Below are 19868 nucleotides of genomic sequence, written 5' to 3'. Positions count from 1 at the left end.
AAGTGATTTTGTAGTGGAAGAACATTCAGAATCTACTGACAGTGATGATTGCTTGCCCATATCTAGGCAATCAAATCAAGTTTTAAAGCATAGTGGCCTTTCCCACAGGAAGAAGGATGGAACTACAAAGAAATGTCTATTTATTTTGTATATTTTATATTAAAAATATTAAAATGGGATGGGTGGGTGCTTGCTTATCATTTTTATCTTGATAAGGACCTTATCTGATAAGAACTTATCAGTATATTTATGGGAAAAGGACCTCGAGAATGGAAAAAAGGCCAGTGAACGGAAAAAGGGCCTCCAAAGAGCTTTTTTAAAACTAATATTTCTTGTATAAGACTTTGTGAATATTGTTTTTTTATTGCGTTAAATTATTTAAAACAAAACAAATATCATTTCTTATGAACTGCTCAAACTTCTTTTTCACAGCCAAATTTGTTATTTCGGTTCAAAAACTTTAAAGCCCTATATCTCAAAACAACGATTTGTCCCAAGGGCCCTTTTTCCATTCTGCTCCTCGATTCCCGTTTTTGACTGCTGTCCGCCGTTCTTCAAATTTGTCATTTCAATTCTTTTCCCCCTCCGTAACCTCTGTTGCTGGGTCTTGGTGTGAATCCGAGTGAACTGTTTTCTTGGCTTTTCCCTTGATGAATGAGCCCCTTTCCTAAACCAGACTACCAGACATTGGCCTAGTCCTTGTATGGCCAATTTTTGCATTGCTTTACTTCGGTATTGTTTTAAGATTTTTTTCCATCATTTATTTTTGTTAGCTTTTTTCCCCACATTTTTTATTTATTATCATTTTATTTTCAATTTCAATTTATTTTCTACTTTTTATATTTTTTATTTCATTTGTATTTTGATTGGTTTTGAATATTTGAGTGGTAAAATTTGAAATCAAGGTTGAAATATTGTGTGCAAATATTAGGGCTAGATTTTGAAAATTTAAAATAATTGTGCTTTTTATTGGTGAAGTGAGCCAATTCAATATTTTCATTGAACACCTAGAGATCAAGAATAGATCTTCAAAAAGTATGGACGTGATGTTAATGGTAGGTTGGTCCTCGAAAGTAATTATTCCAAGTGCATGAGTATCTTTTAAAATAGAAAACATTTGATAATTGATAAAGAATTTAGGCCTTGTCCAGTCTGACAACAGTAGTTATTTGATTAATTATTCTTTTTTTAAGACATGGTCACATGATACAAATGGTACATCTATACTCCCACAACTTTCATCTGTGTCGTCAAAGCACTATGGATAAATGGATAGAGTCCAGAGGACAAGTTGGTCACATACAAGATCATAATAAATACTTCCTTTACTTTCCCATACCTCGGCTGGGATTGAACACGCACCCTTTTCTACTAGGACATGAGTGCATTCTACTCGTAGAGAGTTTAACTCTTTAATAGTTCAGCGATCTAGTGCTCTGATTTCATAATGGTCTAGAAGTCAAGAGTCCGCTATTAGACATAGGTAGAGTATTATTGTCTCACACTCCTGTACCAATAGACTGATTCGCCAACTCAGAAAGAGAATGAACTCAAGAGTAAAATCTGATATCCCTTTCTCCCTACCAGCTAGAATTTTGAGTATCCATCAGGATCCAGGATACATCCAGGGCAACTTAGTGTAAAAGTAATTGGAAAGGATCGATAAGGATAAGGCACTTGAAAATTTGGTACCCACAAAAGTTGAGAAAAATCTCTCTGTTTCACCACAGATAATTCATGAAAATAGGAATGAATCAAACCACTGAATAAAATCAAGAAAGAGAGCATCCTTATTTAGATACTTGGATAAATAAGTACTGCTTAGCGAGCGCAAATTACAATCTAAATGCAATAAATTCTAGTTTCAATCACCACAGAAAGGAAATGCATGTCCAACACAAGGGAAACCTACCCACTTAACACCAAAGTTGTCACTTATCTACAGAAAAAAAAACTCTATAGATCATTGGCTCAATAGAGCTACCTACACAACATCACAAGTTTTTTATGGGGAGTTAAACCTTTTAGGTCCGAAGGAAAATGGCCATCAGACAAAGTTATATCATAGGTAGGTATTGGCTAGTTATATATCATAGGTAGGTATTGGCTAGTTATATCATAGGTAGGTATTGGCTAGTTATATCATAGGTAGGTGTTGGCTAGTTATATCATAGGTAGGTATTGGCTAGTTGTAGTTATATGACAATGCAGAAAAACAGTTATGTTTACCTACCTGAATGGATGATACTCGTATTTTCAATTTTTCCCATAAGTTTGTATTAATTTTGATTCCATTTAATTTGCATATTAAATTTCTTACTGTTTGACTTGCACGATGCCCTGGATATTGGAAAAGGAACTTACTGTTTGACTTGCACGATGCCCTGGAAATTGGAAAAGGAAAAAGCACAGCCGTTATCCTTGTTAAACTGTGCTCAGATACCTAATTACACCTTATACTCCCTATAGGAAGAAGCGGAAAAACAAGTATAATGAAAACTGCACGTTTTGTTCTGCCTGGCATCCTATTTCTTTACTAGGAATTATCTTCATTCCCTCTTTCTCTCTCTCTCTCTCTCTCGTCTGCCTGTCCATTCTTCCTCGTTTCTATACAGCTCATTTCAAGAGGATTAATATCTTAGTTTTCCCACTAGTTTTCTCATGTAAATTAATGGGTACAAACTTTTTCATTAGGATTTTATTAGCTTTTTTTTTTCTCTTCTTCCTTTTTCGCTTCCCTGACTAGTTCTCAGACCGTGGTGCCTTTCGCTCTTTTGTGCTCCATTTTTGAAAGCCTATCGGAGAGCTTCTACAATAAGTCCTTGGCTACGACACAGGCCACAAGCGTTTAATGTAGCAGTTGTTCCATTGCTACGAAATAAAAACGGCGGTGGAACACTCATCTTTTTTTTTAGAAAAAAAAAGATACTAAAAGAGATACTCGTATTATACGCCACAGATTTAGGTAATAGGGGGAAGATGCTATAAAGAGGGGAAAGAGGGCCCCCGGGGGTAACTCCAACAATAGGGCTTTTTCGAAACAATTTCACAACACGAGAATACACTAGGTAATAAGGAGCGCGGTAGCGCTCCGCCCCGCCAAGTCAAAATTTGACTACGTTAAACTATTAGAGACATCATAGGCAACAAATTGAGGTATTATAGGAAAGAGGCTATTTATCGTAATTAAGTTAAAAAAAAGGGCCTCCTAGAGAATCCCTTGGCCCGGATGAGCCCCCCCTGTGTGCGGCCCTGGGGGGGGAGAGGTGCTCAATATGGAACAGGGGAGCGGTATCAGGACGATACAGTAGGGGGAAGGTGCCACTACTCAAGCTAGAGTGGAAATTAGTAGGTACAGTGCCTAGTGGTATATTAGTGTAGGGTACACTGGTAACCATATTGTAATAATAAGTCACAGAACTAGAGGCGAAGCCAGGAAAAGACAGACTGAAAATTTGGTAGACACTTCTAAACAGAAGTATGTGGGGTAAATCTTAGTCGAAGTACCTATGGAACTTTGTTTTCTACATTATTTTCTGAGACAGCAGTACCATAGGAATAGTTCTCCCATAATGTTCGGGGCTACACTTTGAGGGGTTCAACTCAACCAAATGGATCTAAGCCAGCTGACCATCTGATTGGGTAACCTTAATCCAAAGTTTTAAATTAACTAATCACATCGCTTTCAAATTGGTTAACCACTGATTTTAATCTCAGGCCCTTCCATTAGTGGCGCCACTGTTCACAAACCATCTTAGAATCGAGCTGAGGTCCAACATTTGAATCCCGGGAACCGAGTCACCCCCTCAAACCCCCATGACGCCCCGGCACTGAAGTTAATAATATAATTCTCGAAAGTTATTGATATTCAAAGTCACGCTATGAAAGTTTCATACAAGTGTGCAAGGTTGAGCTTTCACGCTGAGAAGTGGGGGGTGAGGGAAGGGGCGACATCTTCAAGTGGCCCTCTTTAAACCCACCACTAATTATCACTTTACATCCCTACCTCCTCGGTCCTCCTGGAAACAATCACCTCGAATTCCTGGAAAACACTTTCCCATAGCTTTTTCCGGCCAAGAGGATGTCATTTCCAGCTCCTTTTTAACTTTCCTTATTTGGTTTTGTCCTTTTAGTTGTAGAGGTATAGTGGGCTGAGTTGGATCTTAACCCTCACTCGAATTGTGTAGTTGTTGTGGTACAGAGGAATGTTTGCGGCTTTCAAGTTCAATATGATGGAAACTAACTGAGAGAGGGCTGTTTTCCTGGAGATTTCAGTGAAGGAACCATTCATTATCTTCTAGGAACAATGAAGTTGTGCGTAATTTGAGAGGGATTTTCCGTTCTAATGAAAGAGTTCAAAGATGTGTGACGTCAGACTTCAGGCAGTTGTCTTTTTCGTCCGCTAGGTAGCGCCAGTATGCAAGCACGCTTGCGAAGGAGCAGAAAGAAATGCGCAGAAACGTATGCGCACAAACACATTAATGTGTTGCCTACGAGAGAGCTTTGCTCGGGACATTTGATGTGACGTCATCGTGTACGGGAGCGTATGCCGTGACGTCAGAGTTCAAAATTTACCGGTATTTTTTAAATCAATTTATCTCGGGATCTAGAAGTCGTAGAAGAAAAATGAAAATTCCATTGTCCCTCATTTTTTCCTGCTCTTTGACTTCGAAACATCACCCACGTAAGCACAACTGTTCTATTGTGAGAGGATGGAAGAGAAAGGGAGAAAATGTGAGAGAGGGAGATATTCAGGGGAGGAAATAGTGGGAGGATGGGAAAAACATCAGGGAGAATTCCATCACCTACCCCTCCCTATGGCCATCACTTCTACTTGAACACCTTCGCTTCCACCTAACCTATCCCCTCATCCTCTCTCTCTCTCTCTCTCTCTCTCCCTCCCTCCTCCGTCTTTCCTTCTCCCCGTCACCTACTTGAAAACCCTCCCTCCCACCTCCATTGTTCCCCCTCCTCCCATTCTCTTCCTCTCTTCCCCTATTCTCTCTCATCCTCCTTTCCCAACCATCTCCTCCTTCTACCAAATTTGCCCTCAGATAGTCGTTTGTTACTAAATTCCTTCCTCTGTTATTCAAATTTATGAAGTAAAGGACCTCTCTAATATATATTAGTGTACAGAAAACTTGATGATCTCTACAAAAGCCGCACACTGGGACTTGAAAAAGCATTGTTCCCGAACTGAACAATATTCTTAACCATTTTTTCTACCGGCTATTTTGGGAACTCCATCAATAAGACACAATGCACACTAGTGAAACGCTTTTTTTTAAACGTATTTCATGAAGTTCAGTGCACACTCGCGAAACCGAGTTTCATGAAACTAATTGTGCATTAACATGTGAAACACGTTTCATGAAACTTGTTTCACTATAGTGTGCATTGCGCCTAACATGCCTAACTTTCAGTCGTCCTCACTCTGAAAAGGATGGTTTTTACTTTTTATGTACCTTTGTTAAGAACAAAGGACACAGTACGACTCCTGTCTAGGTAGCAAACTGCGCTCGGCGCTACTTAACTAACTTAACTTTAGTGTGCCGGGAGCCCGGGACCTATCATTCAAACCCTCTGGCCCAATGTACGTGCGTACATCCTGTTAACACCATACCAACCTGTCTTGCTTGATGGATCTGGCATTAATCCATCTTAGAGCGCTCAGTTTAATTCAGTTTGATTGGACGCCACAAATCATGAATGGGGAATCCGTTTCAAGGTCATCCTTACGTCATTGTCCCACGGGAGCCTTGTGAAACGTGCCTGTGCTATTTTTTAATTGATTCGTTTGGATATTTTTCTCTTTATTGGCCATGAATTACTATTTTGTTGTTGTTTGGGAAAAGATTTCATGCTAGTGTACAAATTACTTGGGTTTTTTTCTTGGCTGCCTATTACAATAGAGTTCCTTACGTTGCGTAATGCGAAGTATTTACAGTAGCTACGTACGATGAATCACAATTATGTATCCGTTTTGTATGCGGGATGGAGGACAATATTGGGATGGACATCACTTGTTAGGATGTGTTAGGGCTAGCCCATGATTTGAGGTTAGCTACTGGCTAGAGTAGCAAGCTAGCAAGTTATTGGAGAATTGGAGATTTCATTACGACAATCCTACTCATGTAATTTAACGCTGGAGGCGTTCTCTACCACCTAACCCTTAGAGCTCCATTATTATGTGGTCAAATTTTAAAATAAATGAGGATACAATTTCATGCCTCGGCTGGGATCGAACGCACGCTCTTCTGTTCACCAGGCGAGCGTCTTGACCAATACACCACCGAGGCTGGTTTGGGGGTACCTAGATATTTCCCTATTTGACGTCTCTCTAATGGCAACCATACTCAATGGATTAGCTGGCTCGGTTCGAGTCACTCTGTATAGACAGGGTTTGTTCTGTGGTTTAGCCAGTGAAATCAAGACGAGATATCAAATGACCAAGTAGACAAGTGAGTCAAATGACACGGAGGTAATGACTGAATTCCTTGGGTCAAAACACAGGTTTGAACCCAGGTGCAAACCATTGTCCGTCCTTCATGTTCTGATCGAACATTGACGCCCACTCAGAGCCTTAAATGTAGGGGCAAACGGCCTTAAAGGGTGGGTAAAGCTGCTACGAATCTACGAACATTGATTGACTCATGAGTGGCTCTGCCTCGATTGTTTCGATTTTTTGACGTTTGCCTGGTAACGAGGAGGACGTGGGTTCAATCCTAGCCGAAGTATGGAATCCCAGCCGAGTTGTGTAATTTTGTCCCCAATATAATTTGAGACTTTGACCATAATACTAGTAGTAGCCTACTGATGGAGTAAAGGATCTTTTCAGTCCTATATATAATAAGCAATACTATTTACTATACTGTCCATTCCATAGTGATGCTAAAGCCCCCCCAAAGGGGGGGGGGGCACTGTTCTTGTTATCGTAAAAAGAAGATGAGTATTTCAGGCTGTTCCACAGCCGTTTTTTTTTTTCGTAGTAATAAAACAACTGCTACATTAGACTCGTGTGGTCCGTGTTATAGCATAGCCATCCTAATATTTTCGTCTTCTCTTCCCCTCAGGTTGTGATCAACTGTGTTATCCTCAAGAGTCTCAAATACAACCAGGCCACGTCTACATTTCACCAGTGGCGAGACAACAAGCAAGTGTACGGACTCAACTTCAGCAGCAAAGAAGATGCTGACTCCTTTGCCCGAGCTATGCTATATGCTGTCGAGGTAAATAGATAGATACAAGTATATCTGTAATAATGTCGAGGGAACCCACCTCTTGGCCGAGTGGTCAAGAGCACTGACCCTCAACCTGGAGGTGCTGGGTTTGAATCGCGGCCAGGGCGGAAATTTTCTGACCGAACTTTTCCGTTCTTGGATAGGCATGGATGTAAAAGAATGTGCCTTGAAGTAATGCGAAGCGGTTCCAAGGCATAATCTTTTTTAAAAAAAAATACCTGGCAGGGGCCATCAGATTCAGGTCCCTCGTTCTAGAAAGATTTCACCCTTCGACCAATATGTATTGGGTTTAATATCACTGTATAACTAAGAAACTTTTCGGTGACAGGGGTTTTACTCACCTTTCATTCGACGACAAACTACCCGCCTACGGCGCCTACTTTCATTAACATCACCCAGTCTGAGTGGGGCCAAGAAAACTTAACAGCCTGCCCACTGGGCAATCGCATGGTGCTGGCTTTTCTCGGCCCCACTCAGGCTGGGTGAGGTTGATGTGAATATGCCCAGAAGGTCACCCATCCGGATACCAACCATGCGCAGTGTTGCTTAACTTCGGTGAACCATTTTGAACGTGCTGTCGCCGCTTTCTGGTAGAGAGGATATAATCAAACGGTCAAACTTTCTTGACTTGGCGGGGCGGAGCGCTACCGCGCTCCTTAATATGCATATGCAATGAATTGCCAGAATTTGTAAAGGGACTTTTCAGTCCTATGCTGGCAGTATAAACCAGAATTTTCATGAGCTTTGGTTTTCTTTTCCTCTCCAGGTCCTCGCTTCGGCTCCCAGACCTGCACCCTCTTTCAACTGCCAGCTAAATTGGCAGGTTAAGTGTTCGCTGATCTACTCTCTGTTTATAGTCCCCCAAATAGACGCTGGTATATCTACTCCCTGTTTAGTGTCCCCCACTGAGACTAGTGTCATAGAAGTAAAGGTTTGGGACACTTGTTTGTAGGTCATTCAATACCAATTCATATCTCCTAGTAAGCTGTCAAAATATCTGTGGTAAACATAAGCATATTACTGACATACTGACCTTTTCGCAACACAATTACCCAATACCAGGGATAGTAATTGCTTTTGGTTTTCACTCTTTTCCCCTAACGGCGAATGAAATCCATTAAATATTTCAATTTTCCGTAATGGCATTAGCCTACAGAGACGAGCTTTTCGTGAGCTATAAATACTCTAGGCAGGCATGGATTTTACTTGGAGACTTGGACTTCATTTTAGTTGTGTAGATAAGTCCTCCCTGGTGAAATATCACAGTGAAAGAAAAGAAAAAAATAGTGGTTGGGTGGAAGAGCTCCTCCAGAACCCTACTTCTTAAAGCCATATTAATATAATAAATCAAGTAGCAAGTACGTAGGTACATTGAATTTCCCCCTATTACCACAAAATTTCTTTTGTCTTTACTTCTCTTTCTCCTTCATACCTTTCTTGCCATCTTTAATCCCCTGAATTTAAGTGCTAAAGGACCCAAGGGGAAACCCTAGAATTGGGAAATAGGTACTCTGTGAACACGGTATTCATTGCAAAGTCACCCCTGCCCAATGTGTGGTGAATTCATTATCATTTTCCCGAGAAATCAAATTAAAGCCGAAAATGTTAATCAGCTAAATTTTGAAGTGGTTCAATTTAGTTGTGTAGATAAGTCCTCCCTGGTGAAATATCACAGTGAAAGAAAAGAAAAAAATAGTGGTTGGGTGGAAGAGCTCCTCCAGAGCCCTACTTCTTAAAGCCATAATAATATAATAAATCAAGTGGCAACTACGTAGGTACATTGAATTTCCCCCCATTACCACAAAATTTCTTTTGTCTTTACTTCTCTTTTTCCTTCATACCTTTCTTGCCATCTTTAATCCCCTGAATTTAACTGCTAAAGGACCCAAGGGGAAACCCTAGAATTGGGAAATACTGTGTGAACACGGTATTCATTGGCAAGTCACCCCTGCCTATGTGTGGTGAATTCATTATCATTTTCCCGAGAAATCAAATTAAAGCCGAAAATATTAATCAGCTAAATTTTGAAGTGGTTTACCACAAACATACTGACACAGTCTGAAACTATACCTACCATACAACCTTTTATGTCTACATCAGTCGCATTTTTCTTTTGGAAGTTGGGTTAGGTTATCCACGATTTTCCCTCTTCTGATGACACTTACCTAGTCTATTCCGGATTTTCAGTTGGAATATGATACCTCAACTGAAGTTCCATAAGGAAAACACGGCCAATCTTTGTCAGTAATAAAGCACTTGGTTTCAGTCATCTGGTGTACTTTGTAGTATACATATCTATCTGTCTATCCCAAAATCCAAAACATAAACATACCTGTACCTAGTAAAGTAATTGTACATTCTTTTCATATTATCATGGATTTTCGCAGCGATATCACAATACCACACTTTGTAGTATACATATCTATCTGTCTATCCCAAAATCCAAAACATAAACATACCTGTACCTAGTAAAGTAATTGTACATTCTTTTCGTATTATCATGGATTTTCGCAGCGATATCACAATACCATGGCATTAATATTAACCTTCTACCCCCCAACTTGCTTCCTAATTTGAATGTATTATGGCCAGGACAGCAATCTGATTGTAAACTGATTTCCGAATGGTTAATTCAGAACTTATCCGCCAATCAGATTAGCTTAATTTTATCACTTTAACTTAAACTGAGGTTAAACTTGTTAATATTAACCTTCTACCCCCCAACTTGCTTCCTAATTTGAATGTATTATGGCCAGGACAGCAATCTGATTGTAAACTGATTTCCGATTGGTTAATTCAGAACTTATCCGCCAATCAGATTAGCTTAATTTTATCACTTTAACTTAAACTGAGGTTAAACTTTGATTGTGGTACGGGCCATATTTTTTGTAATAAATTAATAATATGTACGTAATATTTATTGTACAGTATGGGTTAATTGCTTCTAATTCCTTGACGTTCGCGCGCCTCCCGGCACGCTTGATTACTAACATGACAGTAGTTTTGGGGTAAATGTGGGACGGTGTAGAATAAAGTACAGTCGAAACTGGATAATTAAGAAATTAAAAAACTATTTTTCTCAATTATTAAGAGAGGTATTTATCTTTTTCTCAATTAAAAAAAGTTTCTCAGTTGGAAAGGTTTTTCTATTCAGCATTACTTATAGATAGGCTTGCCAAATATCCAAAATGTCGATTCGGGACGCGAATCCGCGAACATAATTGCCAAATCCGCGAACATAATCACTGTCATCTCTACTTTTTATCATTGTTTTATAGAAAACTGGCATTTGCGCCGATTTACGTAGTTATAGTACGTTTTATTCAGGACGAAGAATTGGTATGGAACGGCACGGATTTTAATGAGAGACATTTGCCGACTTTGAATTATATTATGTTACGTGCTTCTTGAAGGCAAGGTAGTAGGTATGTTACTATCTAGCAAATAATCCGAATTCTTGAAACAAGAACATTTCCAAAAAACTCGACAAAACAAGAACATATCCATGTATGTAAAGAGTGAGTGAATTGTGGATATATTTTTGGTTCCATTCTCTCATTAAAATTTAATTTTCTGTATTTGCTTTTTTCGAATAAAACTTACCCGAACAAAGCTTTTTGAGTATAGCATTCATATGATGGGAGGTAGGAAACTCGATCTCAAAATCCTCAATAAGATGTATTTTAGACTATCCTAACCAGAACGGGTTAAATTTTCAATGGAATTTAGTCCGATGGAATTCACTGTTTATTTGTTAACAATACTTTAACTCTATATTTTATATTTTCGCCTAAGATTAAAAAGCCCAACTATTCATGGAGACAGTTTGTAGTGGATGTTTGATTTAGGCCGGGATCCACAAAGTGAGTTTATTAAACTCCGTTTGAGTTTCAAACTCGGTTTAACATTTCTGATTGGCTGAATTTTTTTTTTAAATCAACCAATCAGATCGCTTCATCCGTTGTGGTCCTGGCCAATAATTTAACTTTGTTTGTTAGTGATATTCTAACGTTACTTCTTATTGGTGATGGGTGTACAGATTTTTTTTTTTTTTTTTTTTTTTTACAATATATCAACGCAGGCCATTTGTGGCAAATAACTAAAGTGATCCACAGTTCTTTCAGAACGAGGTTTCTCTTCACCAATAGAATCAGGGGTACAGAACATTAATACTTACATATTTCCCAGAAAGTTCTCAATACCTTAGAGGTGCACGAACAAGATGTTCTTCTTTACAGAGATCAGACGAGATACAAGATACAACCGTGATTATAAAGGTTCATATTAACTGGTAAAAATCATGTTCTTATGTTTGTGTATTTCAGAACCATGACCCGGGAAGATGTTGCCGTGTTACAAGAAAGACGAATGTCACAACAGTCACAAAGTAAGTATCGTAGATTCGTAGAAGTTTAATCCGTCCTTTAGGGCATCCGCCCCTACACTTAAGCCTCAGAGTGGACTTTTTGTGTATGGAGTAAGGATGAAGTAAGTATCAAGAGGACACTCCACATATTCAGTCACCAAATCCATTATTTTGAATAAATCAAATATAAGTAGTGCTATAATAGGGACCTTGTTTGAGTGAAGTTTTGGTCTTTTTTTATATAGGTGATTTTCTCATCATTCAACTGATTTATAATATTTATCTATTTCAGCACCTTTGTCTTCTTCTTTTCTCCTTTTGTCACAATGTCCCCGTTTGTTCTACAATTCATTATCTTTCATTAACATCTTTTGGTACCTTCAAAAACCATTTTCGGGATCTTCAAAAATCTCCTTTAGGAACCTTGAGAAATCTGGCTTCCATCTTCAACTCTTACACCCATATTTATGAACAAAATACTGGCTCTCAGCAAGTGTTCAAACATCAATTCCAAACATCTGATTGGCCAAATTTTGGTTAAGACTGATCTGGGACCGAGAATTTTTGTTCATAAAATATATGAGTGTTATTCTTAACATCCACCCCTATCCTCTTCTAATCTTTTGCAGCTACCACCACCAAAACAACAACAATAGTAAATATTTTAACAATAATTACTCTAGCAGTAACCATAGCAACGGACTAGACCACTACACCGGCCACTACCACGTTGCCAAATCGCCCGCCGAGGAAATAAACTATAATGGCGGCTACACTGCCCCGCCCTCTTCCAATTGGTCCCCCTATCAAAGGTACCACGATCCCTTCCCCTCCTTTTGGTGTTCTAACCCCCTCTCTTTCCCACCCTGTAAAACTAGCTTTCTGCACACAACACTGGTCCCTCTCACCACTTTAACATGTTGACACGGAATTTTGCTTTACTAAACCTACCAACCCTGTATGTTTGTTTGTATTATAACATGATCATGATTTAAGCTGTGTCCACACATAGTCGACGCAGCCGATCGATCGACTGAAACCGTAGAATGCCTCAACAACGATCGATTGATGGCGTAGACTGTGTGTGGACACAGCTTTGGATAGTTTTGGCAGATACTTTTTTCCCCTCGTTTGTTTTACTATTATTTATGTTTGTATTTATAAATTGTATCTATTAAATGAATAATTTTCTGAAGGCTCAAAAAGATAGTAAAAATCATGACCGCAGCAGCAATAGTGGGACGTTCCTGCTGTCTAATTTGTTGAATTCATAATGGAAACAGAATATCTGTTAATAACTTCTTGTGACTCTTTCCCCGCCATGCCCCCACTGTGCCCTCCTCCCCCTCCCCTGCCCAACAGTGGGGCCAACACTCTCCCCCGTTCATCCTCCTCTGATCTCAACAATCAACATCATCATCAGATGCAGCAACACAGTCCCAGTCCGTCACCGCAAGACATGGGCTCTCTGGCCGCACAGCTGCAGAGTGCCCGCCTCAAGCGAGCCAATAAAGTAAGTCGGCCTTTAAATCCTTATTTGATACTATGGGCTATTAGAAGGTCTTTTTCACAAAAATCCCCAAAACTTCCCGTGACTTCTTTAAAAGTTGGGGACTCAACCTGTGAGTTAAAAGAAAAGTTTCATCTTGACAATTATGTACCTATTTAATATTTTAACTGCTTGTTAATCTATACCCAACAGTTAATCCGATATCGCTCGCTTTGTTATACAAATTTCTTATTGCCTTCGGTGCCTCTGTATCGACCATTGTCCTAAGAATGATTAACAGTTCACTGAACTTCTGGTGTATACTAACAACATCCCCAAATGTCCTATTTCAGCAATCGGCGGAGAATAGTGGCTCGTCCACCACCAGTTCCAGTAGTGGTGGAGGTGGAGGTGGTGGCTACAGTACCCTAGGACGAGGCAACACGGGCATGGCTTCTATGATGGATGAGATGGCGAAGACCCTGGCCAGGAGACGAGCTGCCGTGGAGAAGAAAGATCCGGAACCCAACAGTGCACAGGTGAGTGGTATGGAGGTGTGGATGCGATAGATTCTTTAGCTGCCGTGGAGAAGAAAGATCCGGAACCCAACAGTGCACAGGTGAGTGGTATGGAGGTGTGGATGCGATAGATTCTTTAGGGCTTTATCGTCACTGTATATCTGCTAAAAGGTCTTAAGTGACGGGGTTTTACCCTACAAGCAAGCAGCACGCGAAAAGCTAGCAGCATGCGATTGATTGCCCAGATGGTAATCCATTGTGATACCAACCACGCGTAACTTTCTATTGAGAACTGGTGTATTCAACGTGTCAAAAAAAAAAAAAATCTTCCTAGCCTTTTCCTACTTATATAGGGTCGGCGTTTCTTGTCAGACCCTTCCAGGTAGCCCTATAGTGTACCTCATGCCCTGTTAAAGTTCTCTCACTCAAATCTTGATTCACACAATCCTTCCACCTTTTATTCGGCCTCCCTTGCCCTTTTCTCCCCCTCACCTCCATTATCTCAACTCTTTTCCCTGGGATCGCTATTAATATAATTTGCATATCTATTCTTTAGGATTCAGAAGGCGGTAGCGGCTCTATTGAGCGACGGGGCGGCAGTGTAGGTAGCGTCACATGGAATAATAATAGCAAGGCTGGATCCAACACTTCGGTCGCTACCAATGGATGGGAGTCGCCCAAAACTTCACGCAAAAATCTGGCCGCCTCGTCTGAAGATGTGGCTAGTAAAGTCAATGGAGAGGTAAGCTTGTATGTTCTTTTAGGTGGTGTTTATGAAGAGGGCGAAGCGAGGCTTGAAATTATATATTTAAAAATAAAAAATACCATTACTTAGCGCTCGCAAGCCTACCTTTTCGATTGAACATATTTCACCGGGTTACTTTCTGGTGTTCTCGTTTTGACCCAGCACCTAAATGGAAAGTGTTGTGTCTCTTCTCGCCCATCTGATGAGAGGCATACTACGAGATGGGCATGCTACGACACAGACCACACGCGTCTAATGTAGCAGTTGTTTCATTGCTACGTTTTTTTTTTCCAAGTGTAACGTGGACTATCTATCCCTGTTCATAGATACCACCTAATCCCTTGAGCAGCGTGTACAAAAGGGGTTTCTGTGTAACGAATTTGTATCGCTTGTTGTTCAGATATAATATCGCCCTTTTGTCTTCTTACTGATTTCTCGGATACGTGTACATTAATTTGATAATCAAGGAAGAGTCTAAATCTGTTTGGTTGATATCAAATCCTGGGAATTGACTATCAGGTAGCAAGTACCTACTCAAACGTACAGGGTCTATCATACACGTTATAGTTTTTTCTTGGACAATATACTCGTAGTTTACCTGACAATCATTCTTCAAAGAACAAATAGTCCTGTTACTCCTGTTTTAGCAGAGGAAGTTTTTTGCTAGGGGGTCGTCAAACGCGTTCTTAATGACGTCAAAGGGTTAAATTTCATTGTCTACTCCAAACAAGCCCCGGACCTCGCGGGTTAAGATGATCATCACAGTCTTGACGGCGATTATCTTTTACTCAACTCGAGTTTGATGGCTGAAATCAAACACAGAAATTGACGATATTAATCTTTTTCTTTTCATACACACTTGCGAAAGAATACTACTACATTATCTGTGGTCATTAAGATCAGGAATACTAATACCGATTGAGCTACACAAGATTCTGCACGTACAAGCAACCTACAACAGGAAAAACATTTAGAATGTTTTCCTGGTGTAGGTAATTAATAATATCATACTGAAAACGAGATATACCATTGTTCGAATTTCGAATATGTTGGCAAAGTAAGGAATTTTAATAGTGTTAAGCATAAATGATTGTCACAAATGTCGTTCCCTGCTTAATGCACTACGCTAAATTTTATGACTTGACTTGGACTCGAACCACCAACCTCCAGATCCGAAGTCCACCGCGCTAACCACTACACCACTGAGGTTGGTTTATGTTGGCAAAGTAGCTAAAATCTCAAGAAGAAATTAGATAGTTAAAATAAATAATGGGTATAATTTTAGCTATGTTGGCAAAGTAGCTAAAATTATACCCATTATTTATTTTAACTATCTAATTTCTTCTTGAGATTTTAGCTACTTTGCCAACATAAACCAACCTCAGTGGTGTAGTGGTTAGCGCGGTGGACTTCGGATCTGGAGGTTGGTGGTTCGAGTCCAAGTCAAGTCATAAAATTTAGCGTAGTGCATTAAGCAGGGAACGACATTTGTGACAATCATTTATGCTTAACACTATTAAAATTCCTTACTTTGCCAACATATTCGAAATTCGAACAATGGTATATCTCGTTTTCAGTATGATATTATTAATTACCTACACCAGGAAAACATTCTAAATGTTTTTCCTGTTGTAGGTTGCTTGTACGTGCAGAATCTTGTGTAGCTCAATCGGTATTAGTATTCCTGATCTTAATGACCACAGATAATGTAGTAGTATTCTTTCGCAAGTGTGTATGAAAAGAAAAAGATTAATATCGTCAATTTCTGTGTTTGATTTCAGCCATCAAACTCGAGTTGAGTAAAAGATAATCGCCGTCAAGACTGTGATGATCATCTTAACCCGCGAGGTCCGGGGCTTGTTTGGAGTAGACAATGAAATTTAACCCTTTGACGTCATTAAGAACGCGTTTGACGACCCCCTAGCAAAAAACTTCCTCTGCTAAAACAGGAGTAACAGGACTATTTGTTCTTTGAAGAATGATTGTCAGGTAAACTACGAGTATATTGTCCAAGAAAAAACTATAACGTGTATGATAGACCCTGTACGTTTGAGTAGGTACTTGCTTGAAGTCTGATCCTGTATTATATGAACACATGACACCGATGGACTGATTACCAGTCAGATGGAATTATGCAGGGTGTCTCACAAAGCGATGTCAAGCCGAAAATGGCGAATAGTACGGGTCAGCTTTGTGAGACACCCGGTGTAGGCAGTCTCGTGAAGACATGAATTTCTACCTGGTTTTACTTTTTATGAATTGACATTTCTACACATTGCAGTTTGATTGGTTAATTTCAAAATTTTCAGCCAATCAAGTTGCTGAATCTAAGAGTTAAACCAAGTTTAAACTCTGTTTTTTGGTCTTGGCCATTAATCCCCCTGTTAACTACCGAATAATCTAGCCCCATGCCCCTCTATGTATTATGCAACATAAATGTATTCCTGTATTATGTTTTTAATCTATTCCCCCTCCTAATTATTATGTTACAAGTGGCCAAACGAATCATATTAAGAGAGCTTTAGACTGTCATCTCTTTCCTCCTCGCGTCCCAATATTTTGCGATGATGTTGTCTTGATCCGTGAGTTCTGGGCATGTCTGCAGGTGGTCTGCATTCATGACAACTTGTTGGGTCCAGAGTGGGGACTTGGGCAGGTAGGGGAAGGGTACTCTCTGTAGCCTATACGGTTGAGGTGTTGAGCAAGACTAAATCTAGATAAATGTTGTTATTTCAGATGAACGGAGGAGGCGGTGGTTACATAACTCCGGCAGATCTAGACAATGTCAAGCAGGAAATATTGCGGGAAATGAGACGAGAGCTTGGCAAACTCAAGACCGAAATTGTAGACGGTAAGTGGTAAAGATGAGTGAGTTGTAAAAAAGAACTACTCTTTTCTGTGGACTACCCAGTCAATGAGTCAGATCCTAAAACATGTAACTCAGTCAGACTTATTTACAACTGATTAGCCCAATCTGATGCATTGGCTGAGTAAGTCAGATCTGATACTGAAAAGAGTAGTTCTTTTCTAACTCACTCTTTTGCACATCTCTGATGCTCTTCTCAAGAAGAAATTAGATAGTTAAAATAAATAATGGGTATAATTTTAGCTACTTTGCCAACATAGCTAAAATTATACCCATTATTTATTTTAACTATCTAATTTCTTCTTGAGATTTTAGCTACTTTGCCAACATAAACCAACCCCAGTGGTGTAGTGGTTAGCGCGGTGGACTTCGGATCTGGAGGTTGGTGGTTCGAGTCCAAGTCAAGTCATAAAATTTAGCGTAGTGCATTAAGCAGGGAACGACATTTGTGACAATCATTTATGCTTAACACTATTAAAATTCCTTACTTTGCCAACATATTCGAAATTCGAACAATGGTATATCTCGTTTTCAGTATGATATTATTAATTACCTACACCAGGAAAACATTCTAAATGTTTTTCCTGTTGTAGGTTGCTTGTACGTGCAGAATCTTGTGTAGCTCAATCGGTATTAGTATTCCTGATCTTAATGACCACAGATAATGTAGTAGTATTCTTTCGCAAGTGTGTATGAAAAGAAAAAGATTAATATCGTCAATTTCTGTGTTTGATTTCAGCCATCAAACTCGAGTTGAGTAAAAGATAATCGCCGTCAAGACTGTGATGATCATCTTAACCCGCGAGGTCCGGGGCTTGTTTGGAGTAGACAATGAAATTTAACCCTTTGACGTCATTAAGAACGCGTTTGACGACCCCCTAGCAAAAAACTTCCTCTGCTAAAACAGGAGTAACAGGACTATTTGTTCTTTGAAGAATGATTGTCAGGTAAACTACGAGTATATTGTCCAAGAAAAAACTATAACGTGTATGATAGACCCTGTACGTTTGAGTAGGTACTTGCTTGAAGTCTGATCCTGTATTATATGAACACATGACACCGATGGACTGATTACCAGTCAGATGGAAGGACACCCTGTATAGTCGAACAAAACTGTGTGTAAAATCGATAAATCTATCTCTCATCTCCTAGTACACTGTATATTTTGTAAAAGACAACAAGCCTGGTGAATTTTGCCTTGTAGAAATGGAAAAAAAGGACTTTCTGGTTTTCTTCATCTTTGCTCCTTTTCTCTTATGTTGAGGTCAACTGGGTTGGAAATCGATCGTTCTGGGATTTAATTTTTGTCTCATGAGTGCCCTGACTTTTATCTCTTCAAACTTCTAGGATCCATAAAAGACATACGATATTTAAAGGACAATTGAATGATAAAAGTATGAAAGACAATCCACGAGTTTCATTTCTACTGGGTTCTTTTCATCAGAACAATAGGAAAATTCCAAGCTTGTCTATTACATGTTGTATGTACAACTACTTAATATTTACCATTTTTAGTTTGTATTATGTATTTTACGTGTAATATTTTGTTTGAATTTTGCTCACTTTTTTTAAAAAACATTATCCCTTTCTTAAAACTGAATTTTAATTATTCCGGAAGATATTTTGATTTTGTATATCGAGCTAAAATGTAGTTTTGCCTTCATTTGAAAAAAGTCTTCGAAGTTGTCTCGACTTTCTCTGTTTTCGTTAGATTTATTTTATAGGTTTATCTCGTATCTTTAGACTCAGTATTTATCTAGTAAATAGCAAATTATCAAAATACAAAATGTAATACGTTACATTTTTTCTTTGCATTGTATCAAGAGAACTAGGTTTGTAAGCCCTAACAGTAAGCGAAATATGCTATCACAACAAATGACTTTCCAGTTAATATTTTGTTTCCAAGAGAAACTTTTAGTTAAATAGGTTAGTTTGAAAACTAAAGCTCGTCGTAGGAAATAGTGAGAATTGTAAAAGACATATCGCTGTCTTTCGAGGTAGTGCTTCAATAGAGGTAAAGACTAAAGTTTGTGACTCTTTTGTTTTCGTGATATATTCATATGAAGTTTTTTTTAATAATAGTGCTTCTTTTTACTGTTTGAATAGGACTAAAAAGTCCCAGCAGTAGGCTACCACTATTATTATCATCATCTTTTAGTCATTGACAAAATTCGCGCACATAATCGACTAGAACTGCCTAAGCCTGTGCAATATCTACGAACTAGTTTGTATCTAATCATAGTCAAATGAATTTATTTTATACTATCTACGTCTAGTGACTTTTTAAACTTTTAGTTATTTTTTAATGCATTTATGGCGATTTTAATTTGGAATGCACGCACCTATTTTGGCGAAAAAAACTCGTCTAGCCTGTCCAGACCAGCCTGGAGAAATAAAAGCAAAAGAACAAATCTGTGTAACATTTGCAGCAAATATGAACAAGATAAAATTTAGAAAATGATTCAATGTAAACTTTCTCAAAATTACTAATCGAACAAAACGTTTTAATCAAAATTCTTTTTAATACAAGCAGTGGCGTATTGTAGAAAATCAATTAGGCTGAATAAGGCCGAAATTTTAATGATATAATAGGTAAGATAGTAAATTTCATGAATTTAGGTATTTTAAGTTTTTATTATTACC

General features: G+C 38.9%; 1 protein-coding gene across 1 annotated transcript in view; it reads left to right on the top strand.

Annotated features, from left to right (window-relative positions):
- Positions 1-18275, top strand: part of LOC103524751 (protein enabled-like) — a 23718-nt gene extending 5443 nt beyond the window's left edge. Inside the window, exons 5-10 of the mRNA XM_026820052.1 lie at positions 11567-11628; positions 12891-13120; positions 13450-13635; positions 14171-14356; positions 17096-17210; positions 17965-18275. Coding sequence (XP_026675853.1) covers positions 11567-11628; positions 12891-13120; positions 13450-13635; positions 14171-14356; positions 17096-17210; positions 17965-17993 — 808 coding nt within the window. The 3' untranslated portion in view covers positions 17994-18275. The remainder of the gene's footprint in view (positions 1-11566; positions 11629-12890; positions 13121-13449; positions 13636-14170; positions 14357-17095; positions 17211-17964) is intronic.
- Positions 18276-19868: the final 1593 nt, after the last annotated feature.

This window comes from Diaphorina citri, unplaced genomic scaffold (genome assembly GCF_000475195.1).
Source record: "Diaphorina citri unplaced genomic scaffold, Diaci psyllid genome assembly version 1.1 scaffold118, whole genome shotgun sequence".
Taxonomy (NCBI): domain Eukaryota; kingdom Metazoa; phylum Arthropoda; class Insecta; order Hemiptera; family Psyllidae; genus Diaphorina; species Diaphorina citri.
This window is presented reverse-complemented; position numbering and strand designations above follow the sequence as displayed.